Source organism: Rhinolophus hipposideros (genome assembly GCF_964194185.1).
Source record: "Rhinolophus hipposideros genome assembly, chromosome: 4".
Taxonomy (NCBI): domain Eukaryota; kingdom Metazoa; phylum Chordata; class Mammalia; order Chiroptera; family Rhinolophidae; genus Rhinolophus; species Rhinolophus hipposideros.
In genome coordinates this window covers 62637434-62654901 of record NC_138050.1, presented here as the reverse complement: position 1 = coordinate 62654901, position 17468 = coordinate 62637434, and the positions used below count along the sequence as shown (strand labels likewise).

Here is a 17468-nt window from a genome sequence, read left to right as displayed (position 1 = left end):
TTAGAGCTGATTGTCCTCCTAGCTCTTCTTTTGGGAGAAACACGGTAGGTGACCTAAGGCCAGTCACAACCCCTCTGAGCTTTAGTTTCCTCATTGGTAAAATGCAGATGAGAACAATATCTACAACAGAGATTTGTTGTGGATAATACATGTGCCTGGCATATCGTAAATACTCAATTACAATTAGCTATTATTATCATCCACTGAAATATCACATTCACAGAAAAACTAGAGGGGAAGGCTGCCCAGGAACATACATACACACCTGGGGTGGGGTGGGGGGCAGCAGACCAAACAAGGACACAAGCACATTGGAACTTATGAAGCAAAGCCTGGAAAATACTGCTCATGAAGATGAGTTAAGGAATGAATCACTATGGAAAGATGGGTAGGGGTAGGGGTCGCCCACCCATATCTTCCAGCTGTAATTTTTGTTTAGCTACTTTCTTTAATTTTTAAATCATGGCAAAACACATATAATATATAATTCACCATCTTAACAACTTTTAAGTGTATAGTTGAGTGGCATTAAGAATATTCACATTGGTGTGTAACCATCACTACCATCCGTCTACAGAACAGCTTTCATTTTGTAAAACTGACTCTGTACCCATTAAACAACAACTCTCTATTCTTCCCACCTCCAGCTACAGTAACCACCATTCTATTTTGTCTCTATAAATTTGACAACTCTAGGTGCCTCATATAAGTGAAATTGTGTAGTATTTGTCTTTTTTGTGACTGGCTTATTTCACTTAGCATACGAGTAATGTCCTCAAGATTCATCCATGTTGTAGTATATGTCAGAATGTCCTTCCTTTTTAAGGCTGAATAATATTCCATTAGATATATATAAATATGCCATGTTTTATTTATCTACTCATCCTTCAGGGGACACTTGTAACACTTGCTTAGTTCCTTTTGAACCAGAAGGTCCATCAAGCATATTCTGGAGGAAGTTAAGCAACCAAGGAATGACCCCTGGAATGAGGAGAAACCTCCAGTATGGCAAAGGCCTAGGAAAACAAGAAATGATTTGCAGACAAGGGAGGAAAGAAATTCAGCCACCATAGAGACTCACATGTGTATACAGTTCCTAAATGTCACTCATACACTCGAGGGCTTTGTCACTGCCTCTCAGCTCCAAATGCATGCTTCTCTACTTGGCTTCGTGATGCTGGGCTGAGACCCCATGCTGGGCTTTACCAGTTAGGGGTGCTACAGGAAGGCTGCAAGCTCCGAGGAAGAAGGAAGGACATGCGACCTCCTTTCTGCTTGTGGTTCCTCTGAGCAACACCTCTGCACCCACAAGGGGCAATGCCTTCCTGTAGCAGCAGCCGAATCCAGCGTTCAGTTGTTCCCACACTTGCAAAGACAACAGCATTTTCTCCCCGACCATCACCAGCTGGTCAGAAGCCCCTTCCCAGAGGTCTGGGTCCTCCGCCCATGGCACCACTTCTGTACGTTGTAGGTTTCAATAATTCCAGACACTTGCCTTGTTTGACCAGCCCGAGAAGTGGTAGCTGCCTCCTTGGTGATACATTTTTTTTGGGGGGGGGAGAATATCCAAAATTTATTCTCAAACAGCCAGCATCAGCAGGTAAAACTACAGGGATCTTTCCATAGATCATACATTAACAAGGCATTATTAGCATAACAGTGAGAAAGCCTCCGGTGTGTTCTCTGTAACAATATCCTCCGTGATATCTTTAAGTTCTCTTTTAATGTTCATGTAGTTAACAGTTCTTTGTATATAGTTCTGTCTTTTTCAATTATTGCTGTGTTTTTTGTCTGTTGACTGGATTCTAATTGATACACCCTCCAACTGATATTTCAAACCGTTAATGCCCTCTCAGACTGAATGTTTTACCCCAGACTCCCCAGTCTAGTAAGGATGACTGGCTTCCTGTTCCACTGAGGAAATTTAAGCCATCACAGGTGACCTCAAACATGCCGCCCCCACGGCTCAATTTATAAAAATTTCTGTAGCCAATTTCCTTTTCTTCAGTCTCAGAGGATAAAGCATTTTATTCCTGTTCAATTCCAGATCTTCCATATGTGCTTTTGAGCCCAGCCCCACCTTGACCCCCATCATGTCCCCTGGGACCCTGCTCTGTCCCTTATACATGTCCTCTCCCAATTCTTAACATGCTCTTTTCTAGTCTCTGGGGAGCTGACTAAGGACAGACAAAAAGCTAGTAGATTCTTCTCTTCCTGTCTCCGGTTAACCACATACATATTCTCCCCACCCCAAGCATGCTCACCCCCAAGTTTGAATTTCCAGACAAGCTCTTCATGCCCAGCATCCAGCACAGCACCTGGCAGGGAGGAGGCAGGGAAGTGACACTCATTAAGTGTTTGCTGAAATGGACAAGATAGAAAGAGGAGTCACTCTTTACCCGCTCGCTGAAGGAATCAAAGAATGGGTGGGATTCTGCAGTTTGCAGAGCTCCCAGCACACCCTAGAGCCACACCTCTCACAGTGCAGTCCTTGGACGGCCCGCACCAGAATCACGTGGGGAGTTTGTTAAAATGCTGACTCAAAACGAGCGTTAAGGGTGGTATGTCAAAGAGACCCGGGAGCCAGCTGAAAGAGCTTGTGCTGGCCAAAGGTGGGACAATTAGAGCAAGAAAACAAATTAAGTGGTACCTATTGGGTTATAACCCAAAGTACAAAGTAAATACTCATGAATCCATAATGATATAAATAAATGGTGGAATAAATAAATGGAGGAGAAGGGACAAATCTCTTGTGCAGAGGAATTCTAAATAATTTATACAGATACTTTGTCCTCAGAGAGGTGAAACATAACTCCCCCCTGAAGTGTGGGCTGCAGGTAGTGACTTCCTTTTGAAGAGGAGAGTATGGGGGTGGGGGAGTAATTTTACAGTAGAGAAACCTAACACTGCCTCAGCCAGGTGATCAAGGTCAACAGTGACGAGTCAGGTTGATAGTATATACACCTGATACGATGTGAGAAAGAGCCTAAAGAGACATGACTTTAGTTCATAAAAATGGATCAATATTTGTTTACTAATTGTGTCAAATATACCTTAGTAACATAAGGGGTAGGGTTTATGGGAGCTCTTTACACTATCTTCTCAATTTTTCTGTAAATTGAAAGCTTTTCAAAAAATAAAGTTTACTAAAAATGTTTGGATTTTAAAAACGCAAGTTCCTGGGCCTTGCCTCCAAATCTCAAGTCACGAGCCTCAGGATTCTGCATTTTAAACAAGCATCTCAGTGGTTTTGTGCTTACTGAAGTCTGGAAAACAGCGTCGTAGAGAAGCTCTGCTCAGAGATGTAGAGACTCCTTGCTTACTGTGGTTTGGACCCATGCCACTGTGCTGCACAGCTGCGGGGTCACTATGATACTGTGTTCCATTTACAATGTTAATGGCACCCCGTGAAGCCGTGGAGTGGGCACTGTGCACACCCGTCTGCTGCAGGCCTTCCTGCGGCATTATTTTGATTGGTCTACATCTATCAATATGAGCCAACATTTAATAGTTGAGAAATTCTTCATTAAAGTCCAAAGCTCGGGGCTGCATTTCTATCATACGTCCTCCACTCCCTCACGGCATTCCTGTATGGAGCTGAGGAGTGGCTCAGCTCTTCAGGTGGGATGTGTGCCGATTAGTTCAAGACATTGTCCAGCATCCCCTATTGTCCCTACTACTTTAGGGGCTGTTGTTTATGCCTGTATTGTTGACTTTTCCTAGAAAAAGAAAAAAATCAGTTCTTTGTATCTGGGTCACTATCAAAAGTGGGAAAATGAAAGACAAATCAAAAACTGAGAGAGAACACATTTATTTGTGTAAGTGGGAGAATATTACTGTGTGATTAATGTGCCAGCGAAGTGTGGCTGTTGATTGCTCATGCCCAGCCTGCTTCCCTCAGTAATGGTTCATCTGCACATTTGAGAGTGACAGGCCCCTTTGAACCTCAGGCCAACGAGAGAAGCTGCAGTGATAAGCAGACCAGAAGCGGATCCTGCAAGAGGGAGGAAGAGAGAGAATGAATCTCTCTCCCCTCCGTTTCAGCACGCCCTGAGAACACCACAGAGGGAGTAAGTAGCTTGACCTCCCGAGAATCAGGATCTGGTGGAAGTAAGCTAGAACCTGCATTTCTGGGTCCTTCGTCAAATGGCATGATCACACTCTTCTGGTTCTTTGGTCCTAATTACTACTTTAAAAACAAACTGTCTTATGGGTGGCCGGATGGCTCAGTTGGTTAGAGCGCGAGCTCTGAACAACAAGGTTGCCAGTTAGATTCCCACATGGGATGGTGGGCTGCATCTCCTGCAACTAAAGATTGAAAACGGCAACTGGACTTGGAGCTGAGTTGTGCCCTCCACAACTAGACTGAAGGACAACGACTTGGAGCTGATGGTTCCTGGACACTGGTCCCCAATGTTCCCCAATAAAAAATTAAAAACAAAACTGTCTTATGAGAATTCTGGCACAAATAAACAGACTCAATTTTGAGAACTGTGTTAGACTGCTTGTCAATGTTCAGAGTATAATTACTAAATGCTAATAATAATAGCAAGACTTACTACAGGCAGGACCTGTGCTTAGTGTGTTTTTAAGATGCTACAGAACACACAGCATACAGTAACAGTCCACTAATCATTTCTGTTAAAAAGAATTGCTGATAAAAGCCCTGACCTTTTCAGATTTGGCATGATGGGCTGTTAGCTAGAATTTATGGAAACTATGGGGGAAAGTTTGTTCTGCTGTGAATTTTTGGAATAATTTTTTTTAATGATACCTACCTTTTGTCTTAAAATCCAGGTGGATTATTTTCCTTATGAATCCAACTCTTGAGTTTCTTGACAGATGGTGTTAGCGTCTCTTTTCCCTTCCTCTAGGAAATCTAAAATAAGAGAGTAGACCTTGTTAGTTATCATCACAAATATATCATGATCAATGATATTTAATGCCTGTATTTTACGTGTGGAGTCTCATACACCATTTAAACTCCATGGTGCAAGAATAATGTAAAAAATTGGAGAGGATTAAAAAAATTAAAATGATCAATGTGTTGAAAAGTTACAGAAAAATTTAATCTGGAAAGAGAAGGTTGAAGGTGTTTAAAAAACTCACTTCAAAGAGAATAACAAATCTGGAGGGTATTGAATCGATTTTCTAGTTACCTGGTGGCTGCAGAGCAGGTTTGGTTAAAAATATTACACTAAGCAACTGCAAGGGAAAAACATAGGGGCATGATTACCAGAGATCAAGGTTATAACCAATGAAGGGCATGTTTGTGTTGGAAGAACGGGAGGAGCACAAAGGCAGTGGCTTGTTAAAAAGGAAACTCGGCCGGATGGACATATGGTCTGTCCAAGGTCAGGGTCAGGATGCCACCGCTATTGTGGGCGTTCCTTCCTCCCTGGAGTCTGAGTCCTTCATGCAGTGTCCACCTGAGTCCCAGTCTGTTGCTCTGGCATCTTTGCAGAGTAAAATCTCCTTGGCCTGCACATGAAAACACACTGCTATCAGCTGGTTCAGAAAGTAACAACTCAGGTTTCTATTTTTTCATATCTTTTTAGCCATTGGTGGGGCACTCATTGCTGAATAATTTCCTTATAAATAAATACTCCAATCCCAGCAGGTCTAACGATATAAATAATTGCCAAATCAGAACAATCACCTCACTTTTTAACCAACCTCAGTTTTTCCAACCTTCAGTTTTCTACTGAAACAACATAAAGGAAAATGCCAAAACCCCTTATTTATGCAGTTCTACCAGTAGACTTTTTGAGACTGTCCTAGAGCATAAATTATTTTACAATGGTTTTGGAAATCCTTTGTCCATACTTGGTAGGGAAGGGGGAGTGGAAAGCGAGAGGAAAGGAAGCGAGGTGGAGTTGTCTTGAAATGTACCTGGGATTTATTTTAATCAGGTATGGTATGATGACAGACATGGAGACAACTGCCTTTCAAGAAAAGTGTATTATCTTCAGTTCTCAAGAGGAGGAAGCACAGCAAGCCACACAGGGCCACATGGGGAAGCAGCAGGGTTAGTCAGGAGGCAGGAGTGAGGACCGAGCACAGCCCAGAGTCTTTACTGTGCTTTCTTCAGGGATGTGTGGGCAGGAAGGGTAGGCAGGTTTGAGCAAGTTTAGGATTGAATAGTTTGAATAACTTGGGTAGGCTGTGAGCTGTAAGCGTGGGCTCTAGTTTTCTGGTATTTGGCCCTGGGTGATTTAGGAGAGGGGAATATTGACTTGGTGTGTGAGAGTTAGACAAAGGAGACAGTTGGGAGCAGGAGCCCAGGATTAGTTGGTTTGTATATGAAAGGCAGGTTCACAGGAAAGTTGTTTACTGTCTCTAGGAATTAGCTGGCCCTGAATGGGTCAGTCTCTCCAGGACCTGGGATGTCAAACACCATAAAGCATAGAAAATAAAAAACATGACTAATACAGGAGTCTGGTGTTCCAGAACCAAATCTGAGTGACCTCTGTGAAAGGCTGAGGGCAAGCCTCGTCAGGCATGCTATACACTCAACCTGGGTTGTGGTGCAACTGACAACAGGGGGTTCCTGCCAGGGCACATGGTGACAGGCAGGTCATTGGTCCTTGGAAGGGGGTGGGATGCTGTATTAGGGTTGTCGTGCAGGGCGTCTGGCGGGGTCTCTGGTCCCGCTCCCCACATAAGAACGCAGGACATGGTGAGGCCAAAAAGGAACACCCACGGAGCCGTAAGTAGGGGAGTCATATCACTATATTCTCACCGGCAGCATCCGCCTCTCTGCAATCCGCTCTTGCCAGCCACCATCTTCTTGCTAGCGTAGCCACGGCTGTTATATTAGTGGCCAATGGCTCACTGATTACAGCTGACGGCCAACTAGCCACAGCGGATGGCCATCCAATCACAGTTGATGGCCATTTACTACCTGAGCCAGCACATTTCTATGTGAGGCCGAGAGCCTGGAAACTGCTTTCTGGGGTTCTGTCCCCACAGGGTTCTCCAGAGAAATAGAATCAGTAGGATGTATAACTACATATCTCTGTATATCCACATATTTCTCTATCCCCCCCCTCCCTCTCTCTCTCTCTCTCCCTACGTATCTGACTATGGAATTGGCTTATGTGATAGTGGGGGCTGGCGAGTCCAAAATCTGCAGGATAGACGAGGAGGATGGAGACTTGAGGAAGAGCTGATGTTGCAGTTTGAGTCTGAAGGCCATCTGCTGGCAGAATTCCTTCTTATTTAAAGAAGGTCAGCTTTTTACTTAAGGCCTTCATTTGATTGAATGAAGGTCCCTCTTCTATTATGAAGGAATGTCTTAACAACCTCGTGGGTTACTTGGGCTTCTTTTAAAACACACCATAGCCTGGGTGCTTTAAACAACAGAAATGCATTTCTCACAGTTCTGAAGTTTGGGAGTTCCAAGATCAAGGTGGCCCCTAATTTGGTTCCTGGTGAGAGCCCTCTTCTTGATTTGCAGATGGGTACCTTCTTGCTGTATCCTCCACATGGTGGAGAGACAGACCATTTTTCTCATGTCTCTTCTTATATGGGTACTAATCCCTTTCATGAGGGCTATACCCTCGTAACCTTCTTACTTCCCAGACTCTTTGCCTCCAAACCCTATTTCATTGGGGATTTGGGCTTCCACATAGGACTTTGGAGTGGGGTACAAACATTCAGTCCATCGCAAGAGTAATCTGTTTTACTCAGTCTGCTGATTTAAATGTTAATCTCATCTAAAAAAAATACCTTCCAGGCAACATTGAGATATACTTGATCAGATATCTGGGTATCGTGGCCTTGCCAGGTTGACACGTAAAATTAACCATCATAAACAGTGTTAGTGGAGTATAACGGGAAGAAAACAAAAGTCTAGGAGCACAGGGCAAGCAATGCACCTTCGCTGGAGTGTGAGTAGCCACTGGTTATCTCAAAAATGTAAAGCCCACCCACTTGTCAGAGCTGGGGGAAGCAGCAAACGTGGCTTGGTGCTACATTTCCTGATTCATCTCATTCAATATATAAATAGCTATTAAAGCCTTACTGTGTGCCAATCACTAAGCTAAGACTTCAAGAAATGAAGATAAAGACAGGGCCTGCCTGAAGGTGAGCGGAGGAGATAAGCAATTACGCAATGACTACCATGTAGTGTGTACTTCGTTTGATAGAGGAACCCCCAAGGGCAAAAGGAGCTCAAGGGCATGGCGTCCAGCCACCAGCACAGAGCAGTGGACTGGAACCTCTCACATGCCTCTTATCTGATGTCAGAATTGGCCCTAGTGACTGGCCCACAGGTTCCTCTGCAGAGGAAGTTGAAGGTGAGCTATGCCTGTGGGGAGCGGTTGGTGATGGAGGCTGGAGCCAGGTAAGTGAGTGACTGAGAGACTCTCCTTATGCGGGACAAATGAAAAAACAAATCCTATGAATTATAAATATTTGAACCAATGGAATCGTCTTCTGGAATATGTATGGACAAATTAAGACAATTAAAAGTTTTTGTGTCTCCTATTTATAAATGCTATACCTAAAAGCAAGGTATAAGAAAATGTCTTTATCTTATACATCTGACATGCAGTTTTGAAAATTACCTACCAACTGCATTGTTTTTATTCACATTAGGCTATTCAGAACCCAATTACATTTTGGCAAATGTTATGCATGGCATAAATGGCACATATCTAGTCTGATGGTTCTTAATTCTAGGAGACCCAATTCTCCCTTTTATAGCAAATCTTCTGTAATTCTGCCTTTAATAACCTAAATGAAACTCAAAGAAAATAGGCTATGCATACTTTTAATAATCAATATAATACCCTTACTTTGATATAAAGAAACCAAGGAAAGAAATTTATCGTAAAATAATACATAGATCTGTAGGTGTTTGGGTGTAACCACGCTAGAACACACAGAGCTTGCATCCACCTGTAAACATATTAGTTTGTATATAAGAGAAGTAAGAAGATCAGAAGTGGTGCCACACAGGACATGAAGAAAAAGGAAAGAGCAGAGAAACAACGCACAGCAGAATAAAAACGAGTGTAGATGAGTTAGTACGTGTGTGGTACCAACAGACCAGACATGTTTGTATATGACATGAGGAAGAGAAGTAACCTTAACTTAGCCTCCAGGAAAGAGCAGATGGTCAGAGTAGAGAAAATGAGGAAGTTAATTGTCTCACAAATGTGACAGGCTCTATATGAGTGGCTTAAAAATTACTTCCCTATGTTTTGAAGGGGTAGCGATGAAGTCTGACAGAAAACTGATCTGTTCTGAAATCCCACCACGTTAGGGCGTATGTTCCATCTCTAGAACGCAGACCCTGGAGACCACATCCTTTGATATGTGATGGGAAACAGAAATGAATCAGAAAAAAAAAAAGCTTTAGAGAAACAATGTGTTGAACTTCTAAGGTGGGCACTGGAGGAAGACTGAGAAAAAAAAAAGCAAACCAACCGCATCACTTCCCTGAAAACACCCCACACCATAATTTCCATGTGTAATTTTTCTTGGCCTAGCTTTCTTAGTGTGCTATGCAAACCGGAACAAGGATGGTGCAGGTGATACTGCCAGTGCCCTGAGTCAGGGCATACTCTCCAGCTGCAGCTGTTTGCCCGCGGCTTGCCCCGCCATCAGAGCCTCTGCCCGCTCACATGGTGGCTGGAAGTGAGGGGAAATTAAACCGCTTGAGGGTAGCCCTTAGGGATTGATGGGAGTCAGTGGATAACTACCCCAGCTGCCTTGCCCTATGGTCGGATGGCTCTGGAGCCCTGACGCCAGTGCCCACAGTGCCAATTTGATAATTCCTCTGTACTGTCTTTCATCCTTCCCTTCCCTGTCTTGCTTCGTCCTTCTCACACTGGTCTTTTTTCGGACCACTTCCACCCAAACTTGAAACTTTGTCTCAAATTCTGCTTTTGGGGAGACTCAAACTAAAACAGATGGTGATAATCTGAAATATTTTTAAAAATTTGATCAATATAATTTAATGAGGTTCTAATTTTGTTCAAAGAAATGTCAAATATTGTTACATTTTGTCGCTTTTGTAGGTATTGTTCCACTGCACTGAAACCCTTTCCACCTAAATATGCAGTTGGAAACACTATAATAAGTAATATAGCTCCCATGTTAAAGAAGGATGAATGAAAGTCTCAGCTGAAGCCAAACCTTTATGTAATTAGATTAAATAATATTTTTTGTCCCCCAAATTATGTTCTATCTCAACGTTTCCTACAAACATTGTCTAATATGTTGCATCATTTTCAAGTGGATTAATCACCTAATATGATATTATAAATCCACACTGATCTTTAGACCTAATCATTATACATTTTTAAATAGCATCAAAATTAGCAGTGTAATTCAAAACCAGTATCTTAGACCTAGTTTTATCTGCAACAAATAAAGAAACTATGAAAATCCTGGGCAAGAAAGCTCTTAAAATGATGTAAATTTGTTGAAAATCTCATGACAATCCTTCCTCTTTAATAATATCAATCTCATTTGCTTCCAATTTAAGGACTGCATTTAACATTTCTGATACATACAAAATACATGTCAAATCACTTCATAATATTTCGATGTCATTATATAATTTTTTTATTGATTGAAACAAAAATTCCATGTTTGTATTAAATAAGTTAAATATTTTACAACAATTTTCATTGGAATGCCATTTTATTTCCATATGTAAGATCAGAAAAACTCCTTTTCACAGTCACTGCAAAGATTACAAAATAATCTTTTATTTAAGGCATAAATTTAAGTTTTATTACTAGCACTGATAGCATTCATTGATTTGTGAATCTTTCACTATGACTTTTGGTGACTGAGGGTGTCAATGAATCATTCAATAACTTGCGACCATGGCTGTTGGTACTTTTGTTTACTAACCCATGTTACTAGCTAACCATGGTTGCTGCTCTGTCTGTTGCACAATGATATTGAAAAAGGAAAAATTTTTCCTGTGAAATAATTTTTAATAATTTCAAATTTTCACAACTCTTGCATCCATTGTACATATGGAAATAAATTTTCTGCCCAATGTTTCTATTCCAATGAATCTTACATTTGCAGTCAGCAAAGCTTTATTATACAGGTTATTTCCATTCACTTGCAACAAACATTCTTTAAAGTGTAAATTTTTTCATAGCCTATTTTTTACCGTTTTGGATTTCTTATACAAATATTATTGCTCAACAGAATGGAATAAATCATTTAAATTTCTAATCTCATAATAATAACCTAGTAAACATAGCTAGTAAAATTAATATTTCTCTTATATTGTTTGCATTACCACAGATTGCTATCATTTGTGCTATTCTGTAAGAAATGATGCTTTAGATCCTTCATATTAGATTTTAAAAAAAATTTTAGGGACAGTCCTATGATTTTCAAACTTTCCTTAATTCCCTGAAGTTTCTATCTTTGCCAACTCTGTCTTTCTTGATAAAATTCACTTAATCTTGATGGGTTCATCTAGATGAACTAGAAAAAAAATATCTTGTCAGTATGGATACTTTCAATATTCAACTGAATATTCTCAGCATCTTTTCTTAATATTTAACATTACAGATACTGTAGTATTTTAAAAAATAAGAGCTAAATTAATATATCTCTGTGAACGATACAGGATCACTAAGAATGCACCTGCCATAAATGTAAACCGATACTGGTGATTCAAATGCAATGTTCAGGGTTGTGTGTTTTTTTGAATTGGTGAACAATTCTTGACTGAGTTCCAAATAACAAGCAAAACAGTATAATAGTGGTATTTCTGGAAAATTCAGCATGAATTAAAACTGCGAAGCACATGTGCTTACGTGTAAAATGGAATCGGTTTTAGATTAAAATAAATACAAACAAGCTTTTACCTATATAATTAACATGAGATGGGAGACTCAAACATTGGTTAGGAAAGAGAACAATTCTTTTTTGGTGAAAGGATTGTGTCTGGCATCACTGGACCCAGTGTGATATCCCCCAATTCACTGTGACAATCCAAACTATGCTTACGAATTTCCAAAATGCTCCCTGTTCAGTAAACATCTATTATGAAAGCTATCAAATTGTTAAAAATAAGTAACTACTCTTTAAAAAATTTCCAGACCTATTTTCTCAGGAATATTTCATATATATTATATGCTGAAAGTGCATTTGAAGCAGTATGAAGGCTACTTTATCCAAGGATTGACCATCAATACTAGTCATCATCTGATTCCTTTAAAAGGTTGCTGATAGAATTCCTGGGAATGTGGAAAGGAGCTCATCCATCAGAATATGGAAAAGGATATGGTCTATAAACTTAAAGCACAGTAGCTGTCATCTGTTCAGAACTCAATACTTTGGAAGTTTGTGATTTTTATTTTTTGTTGTTGACACCTCTACTACTTAGTAATGTTCAGAAAAAGTCCAGTCTACCTCTGTTATATGAAAGGAACACTATGCTAAAGGATTTATAAAAAATACAGGAAAGGCATTGCCATTCATGTTTGGTCATCAACCTTCTCCCAGGACTCACCTGGAGATTTTCCTTCTGGTGCCAAAACCTTAGAGATGCTGTGTTTTATTAAAGGAAGACAATGCCTTCACACCAAGAGACTCAAAATGGATTAGGAAACAACATTTTGTAAGACACATTCCCTTCCCGCTAAGGATTCACTCTTTCAAGCCATCGCTATTACCCCAATGTAGAAAGCAGATTCAAAAAGACACAGCAAGGCAAACGATGATCCCCAGTAATCGAATTAGTTCTCCATAATACAATCTAGAGAAGAGACAAGGTGTAAATATAGGCAAGGACAATATAAATGATATACACTAAAAGATCTGAGACTGTGTGATAAAGGTTAGATGAATTACACTAATATAGGTGTGGGGACAGAGCCAGGAGAGCAGTTTCCAGGCTCTTGGCCTCACGTGGAAAGGTTCTGGCTCAGGTAGTAGATGGCTACCAACTGTGATTGGATGGCCATCACCTGTGGCTAGTTGGCTGTCAGCTGTTACCAGTGAGCCATTGGCCACTAATATAACTGCTGTGGCTACGCTAGCAAGCGGTGGAATGTTGATTGCAGATCGTGTGGCTCCTGCTTCCTGCGTCTCCAACTCAGCCACCAGAGAGAATATAGTGATATGACTCCCCTACCTATGGCTCCGTGCGTGTTGCTTTTTGGCCTCACCATGTCCTGCGTTCTTATGTGGGGAACAGGAGCTGAGACCCTGCATGACAAAAGCGTTTCTAAACTTCTGCACTATTGACGTTTTGGGCAGGTTTTGTTTTCTTTTGTTTTTAAATAAATAATAATAACTTGTTTCTCACCGTTCTGGAGGCTGGAAGTCCAAGATGAAGGTGCCAGCATGCTCAGGTGAGGGCCCCCAGGTGAGGATATGAGACGTTGCATATCCTCACATAATGGCAGAGGTGGGCAGGAGAATCCTTTATTGTGGGGGCTGCCATGTGCATTGTAGGAAGTTCAGCACCATCCCTGGCCTCTGCGCATTACATGCCAGTAGGAGCCCCCTCTCCCAATCGCAACACCAAAAATGTCTCCAAATATTGGCCAGTATCCCCTGGAGACCAAAATCACCGGGTTGAGAATCATTGCACTAGTGCTTCTCAGACCTCACCTGCACACAACCCAGCTGGGGGCGGGCGGGGGCCGCCTGTTGAATGATGACTTAGTAGGTCTGCCCAGGGTAGGGTCTGGCGCTGCCGAGTCCACACAAGACCCCAGGAGATGCGCACGCTGACACCCAAGGTCACTTGCTCCTGGGAGGACAAACCGACAGCTTTCTACCAGTCACCAGGTACTGCTCCTCAGAGTACAAAGTAGATGTAGGCGATGTCTAGATCGTGGAAGATAATTTCAAGCAAGGACTACGTACCATGGTATCATGCCTTTAGTTAAGAATGCTTGTTGAACACAATTAAGTGACAGGTTTGATTTTTGTCTTCGTTTTTTTAAACTTCAGAGCGCTTTATGAACTCCTGTTTCAGCAATTCTCAAACCACTCTTCAAAATAGTTGAGTCCTGCAAAAGCTTTGAGGTGCTGCCCCAAAGGCCTGAGCATGCGTGGACAGCACCCAGGAGAGGTCAGAGGTCACAAGGAAACCTCCAGCGCATTCCAGAAGAGTCTGCTGCCATCTCGGCTCCCCCAGGGCATGCAGGCGGCGCCCGGGCACTGGTGTGCGGCTTCCAGGAGCTACACCTTTGCTCCTCCTACACGATCCCATTCCTTTTCCAAAGGGCGCGCGCGCCCGTCGGAAAAACCCGAAGAGGCGGGACCTCCCGCTGAGGGGACGCACTTCCCTTTCCAGGCAGGAAGGGAGGGGGCGGACGGAGCGGTGAGCCCCACAGGACGCGCATGCGCTCTTCACAGGCGGCCCCTGGAGGGGAATCGAGTTGCGGGACTCACCGCCCCGCCGGGAGTGCGCCTGCGCGGTCGTCGCCGGGTCCCTCCACCTCTGCTTCCCCTCCCACTGTCCCCCCGCCGGGGCTCCGGGTCAGGCGGGACCATGTTCACCAGCACCGGCTCCAGTGGGCTTTGTGAGTATCGGCCGCCGCCATCCTGGCTGTACCCTACTCGCCACGCTGCGCACCTCCTTACGGAGGCTGGAGGCAGCGGGGGCCTTCGGGTTGCAGGACGTTTGGGGGCCGATCCTCCATCCCGGCGCCCATCCCGGCGCCCGCACCTCTCGGTGCTGCCTGCCCGTGGGGGGCGGCGGGCACCGCCCCCACCTCAGCCTGCGGGGGCGAGTGGGGACCGAGTCCGCCGCCAGCCCTGCCCCCTCCACCCGTCAGCCCCGGGTGCCCTGCTCGGGGGCCCTGGGGACTGGCGCTGGGGGGCAGTCGGCGGCGGGCTGGGGCCGGCGGCGTCCTGGCCCGGGCCTGCCCTGAGCGGAGCGTGTGCCGGGCGCGAGGAGCGCCGTCCTGCTGGCGGCCCGCTTGGAAGCCGCCCGGTCCTAGTCCCCTTGCTCCATTCATTTAGGCCGACGGGGGACCCACGGGCTCTCCCTCCCGTGTCAGATTCCAACCTCTGGCTCCACAGCGGGTCGCAGTTCCACTTCGGTGTCTGTCAGTCTCCCGTACGAGTGTTTAGACGACCGAAAACTGATCCAAGTACTTCACAGTGGAAGGAAGTTAGGCAGCCGTGTGGCAGGAAAGCGCGGACCTTATGGTTCCCTGTCGCTCGGTATTTGACTTGGGTGTCAGCGGTGGCCCGCAGCTGGAGGGCAGCGATGTGCCGAGGTCGCCTTTGAAACAACTGTCACTCACGGAAATTAATGGACTTGCGGTAAGAGGTACCGGCTCTTAACTAAACAGCACTGAGCTTAGGCACTGATACCAGCCAACAGTGAACTGTTTGAACAGCTATAATTCTGCAATTGCTTGTCTCGCTGTTTATCTCATGTATCGATACATGTGAAGCTAATCTTGCCCGAGTACAGAAGCAGTTGACATAGGCACATATTAAGGGTCTGTTGTGAATGTTTGGAATGTTTTTTTTTTTGAGAATACACGGACGAGTGTGAGAGTTAGTCTCCGAGCCACAGGCACGCTTACAAATCTTCCTCACGTCTCCACTTCTCAGGTTTTGAAGTGGGCTTAATGGTTATGATTTCCCTTGTTTCATAATTTGATTCATGGCATCTTTCAAGAATGGGACTCGCAGTACATTACAACTAAGTACTACCTAATTAATTCCCCCAAAACTACCTTTGCGTAGAGAACATTATGACGGTTGATGAAACTGACGGTCAGGAAGGTGATGACATTTTCACACAGTGAGCCGTACACTGGTGGATATGAAATTGATGGTAGAATGCTTCAGTTTAGTTGTTCTTTCAGCATTTTGAGCTATCCTTCCTTGTTGACCAAACTACATATGAAAAATTAAAAAGGCAAGTGAAATCTGTTATTGATTACTGTGTTAGCTTATTGGCAGAGTATATAAAATTTGATACATGGTGACTCCGGGTAAGGTAATTACTTAATTATCTGTGGCACAGGGTGGATGAATATTGAATTCTAGGAACCAAACTGCTTCGCAGGAAAAGGCTTAGGCCAAGGGCTCCTCCTTAGCTTTCTTGCCCTGTTTCTAAAATAAAATATCTACAGTGTAAGAGTTGATGGGATGGCCATTCCTCAGAAGACCATGTCTTATGTGCTCATTTAACAAATATTCTGGGCATCTACTGTGGGCCAAAAACTGTGCTAGGTGCTGGGAATGCTACATTAAATAAGTCTTGGTCCCAATGTTTACAGTGGAGTTCAGGCACAGTTTTTCCAGGACTGGTTTTTTGGCAAGTCTGGGTATGAGCAGTTAACCTGCTTTAAAATTTTTCTTTGCAAGACTAGAGGGAAGTGATTTTCTTTAGATAGGAGGAATGGCTCTTTGGTAAGTTATAAAGAGTTCTGATCCTGGTTAAGTATCTTGATAAAGAATAATCTGCCAACTTCTGCTCCCATGGGTGGGGAATTTGTTCTCTTTTTGAGAGAAGAATCTGCCATTTCTTATCATCTGCATGTTTCCCACATTTTGTGACTAGTAGGTAATGATATTTTAGTGTTATACTTGCTTCCCCCTTCCTTTATTCATTCAGCAAGTGTCTGTTGAGTACCCATATAAGCCACGCACTGTTTGTGTACAGAAGATAAAGTGGTAAGCAAGATAAAGGAGACCAACATCTAACAGGTTAACAAATAATTAATGTGATTTCACATAGTGATAAGCATCATGAAACAAAGTAAGAGGGTAATGGCAGGTTATGGTGGATTACTACTTTAGCATTTGTGGTCAGGGAGGAGAACTGGGAAGGTGACATTTGAGCTGAGACCCCAATGGTGAGAAGGAGCCAGCCAGGTCAGAGTTTGTTGGAAAACGTGCATTTTTCAGAAAGGGCACTGCAAGCAGAAAGACTCAAACGGACACAGCAGGGCATTTTCAAGGTACTAAACAAAGCAGGGGCCACCAGGGCAATAAAATCAAGGGAAGGGCATTTGTGATCAAGTCTTTGAAACTATATTGCTGTCTGCCCTGTCATACAATGATGACTGGTTAAAAGTGTGTAGTAAAGTGTTCATGACATATTTTACATTCCTTGTTTATAGACCAATGCTACGAGTCAACTATGTGTAATAGATTTATCGTTTATTACATTTATTTATAAGTTTTCCCATTATTTATTCACATTCTAGTATATTCACTATGTAACAGTGGACTCAACCAACATTAATTTCACCTCTAATGTATTCCATGTATAGTTCCCACCCTCAAGGAGTTAGTTCAGTGTCTCGTGGGGAAAAATTTTCAGAAGAAATGGAACAACTTATATACTTGGTGCTGTGGTTATTTGAGGAGTTGGGATGATGGAGGTGGAAAGCACAGTGGTTGAAGAAAACTTGTCAAGGTAGGCAGTATTTGAGTTGATTTTTGAGGAATGAGGAAGAGTTTGTTAGATATACAAGTGGGAAGAGGTTCTCCATGAA

General features: G+C 43.1%; 1 protein-coding gene and 1 long non-coding RNA gene across 3 annotated transcripts in view; one reads left to right on the top strand and one right to left on the bottom strand.

Moving 5' to 3' along the window:
• Positions 1–2201: 2201 nt before the first annotated feature.
• On the bottom strand, positions 2202–5354 carry LOC308496800. The gene is made up of 3 exons (XR_013993228.1): positions 5237–5354; positions 4779–4879; positions 2202–2318 (listed from the first exon to the last, which is right to left on the bottom strand). It is a non-coding gene; the product is annotated as an uncharacterized lncRNA (long non-coding RNA).
• Positions 5355–14315: 8961 nt separating this feature from the next.
• UBAC2 (UBA domain containing 2) overlaps positions 14316–17468 on the top strand; it is a 163697-nt gene continuing 160544 nt past the window's right edge. The window contains exon 1 of one of the 2 annotated variants that reach the window (XM_081046498.1): positions 14316–14525. In XM_081046498.1, coding sequence (XP_080902624.1) covers positions 14495–14525 — 31 coding nt within the window. In that variant the 5' untranslated portion in view covers positions 14316–14494. The remainder of the gene's footprint in view (positions 14526–17468) is intronic. The other variant, XM_081046497.1, reaches the window with a different exon arrangement.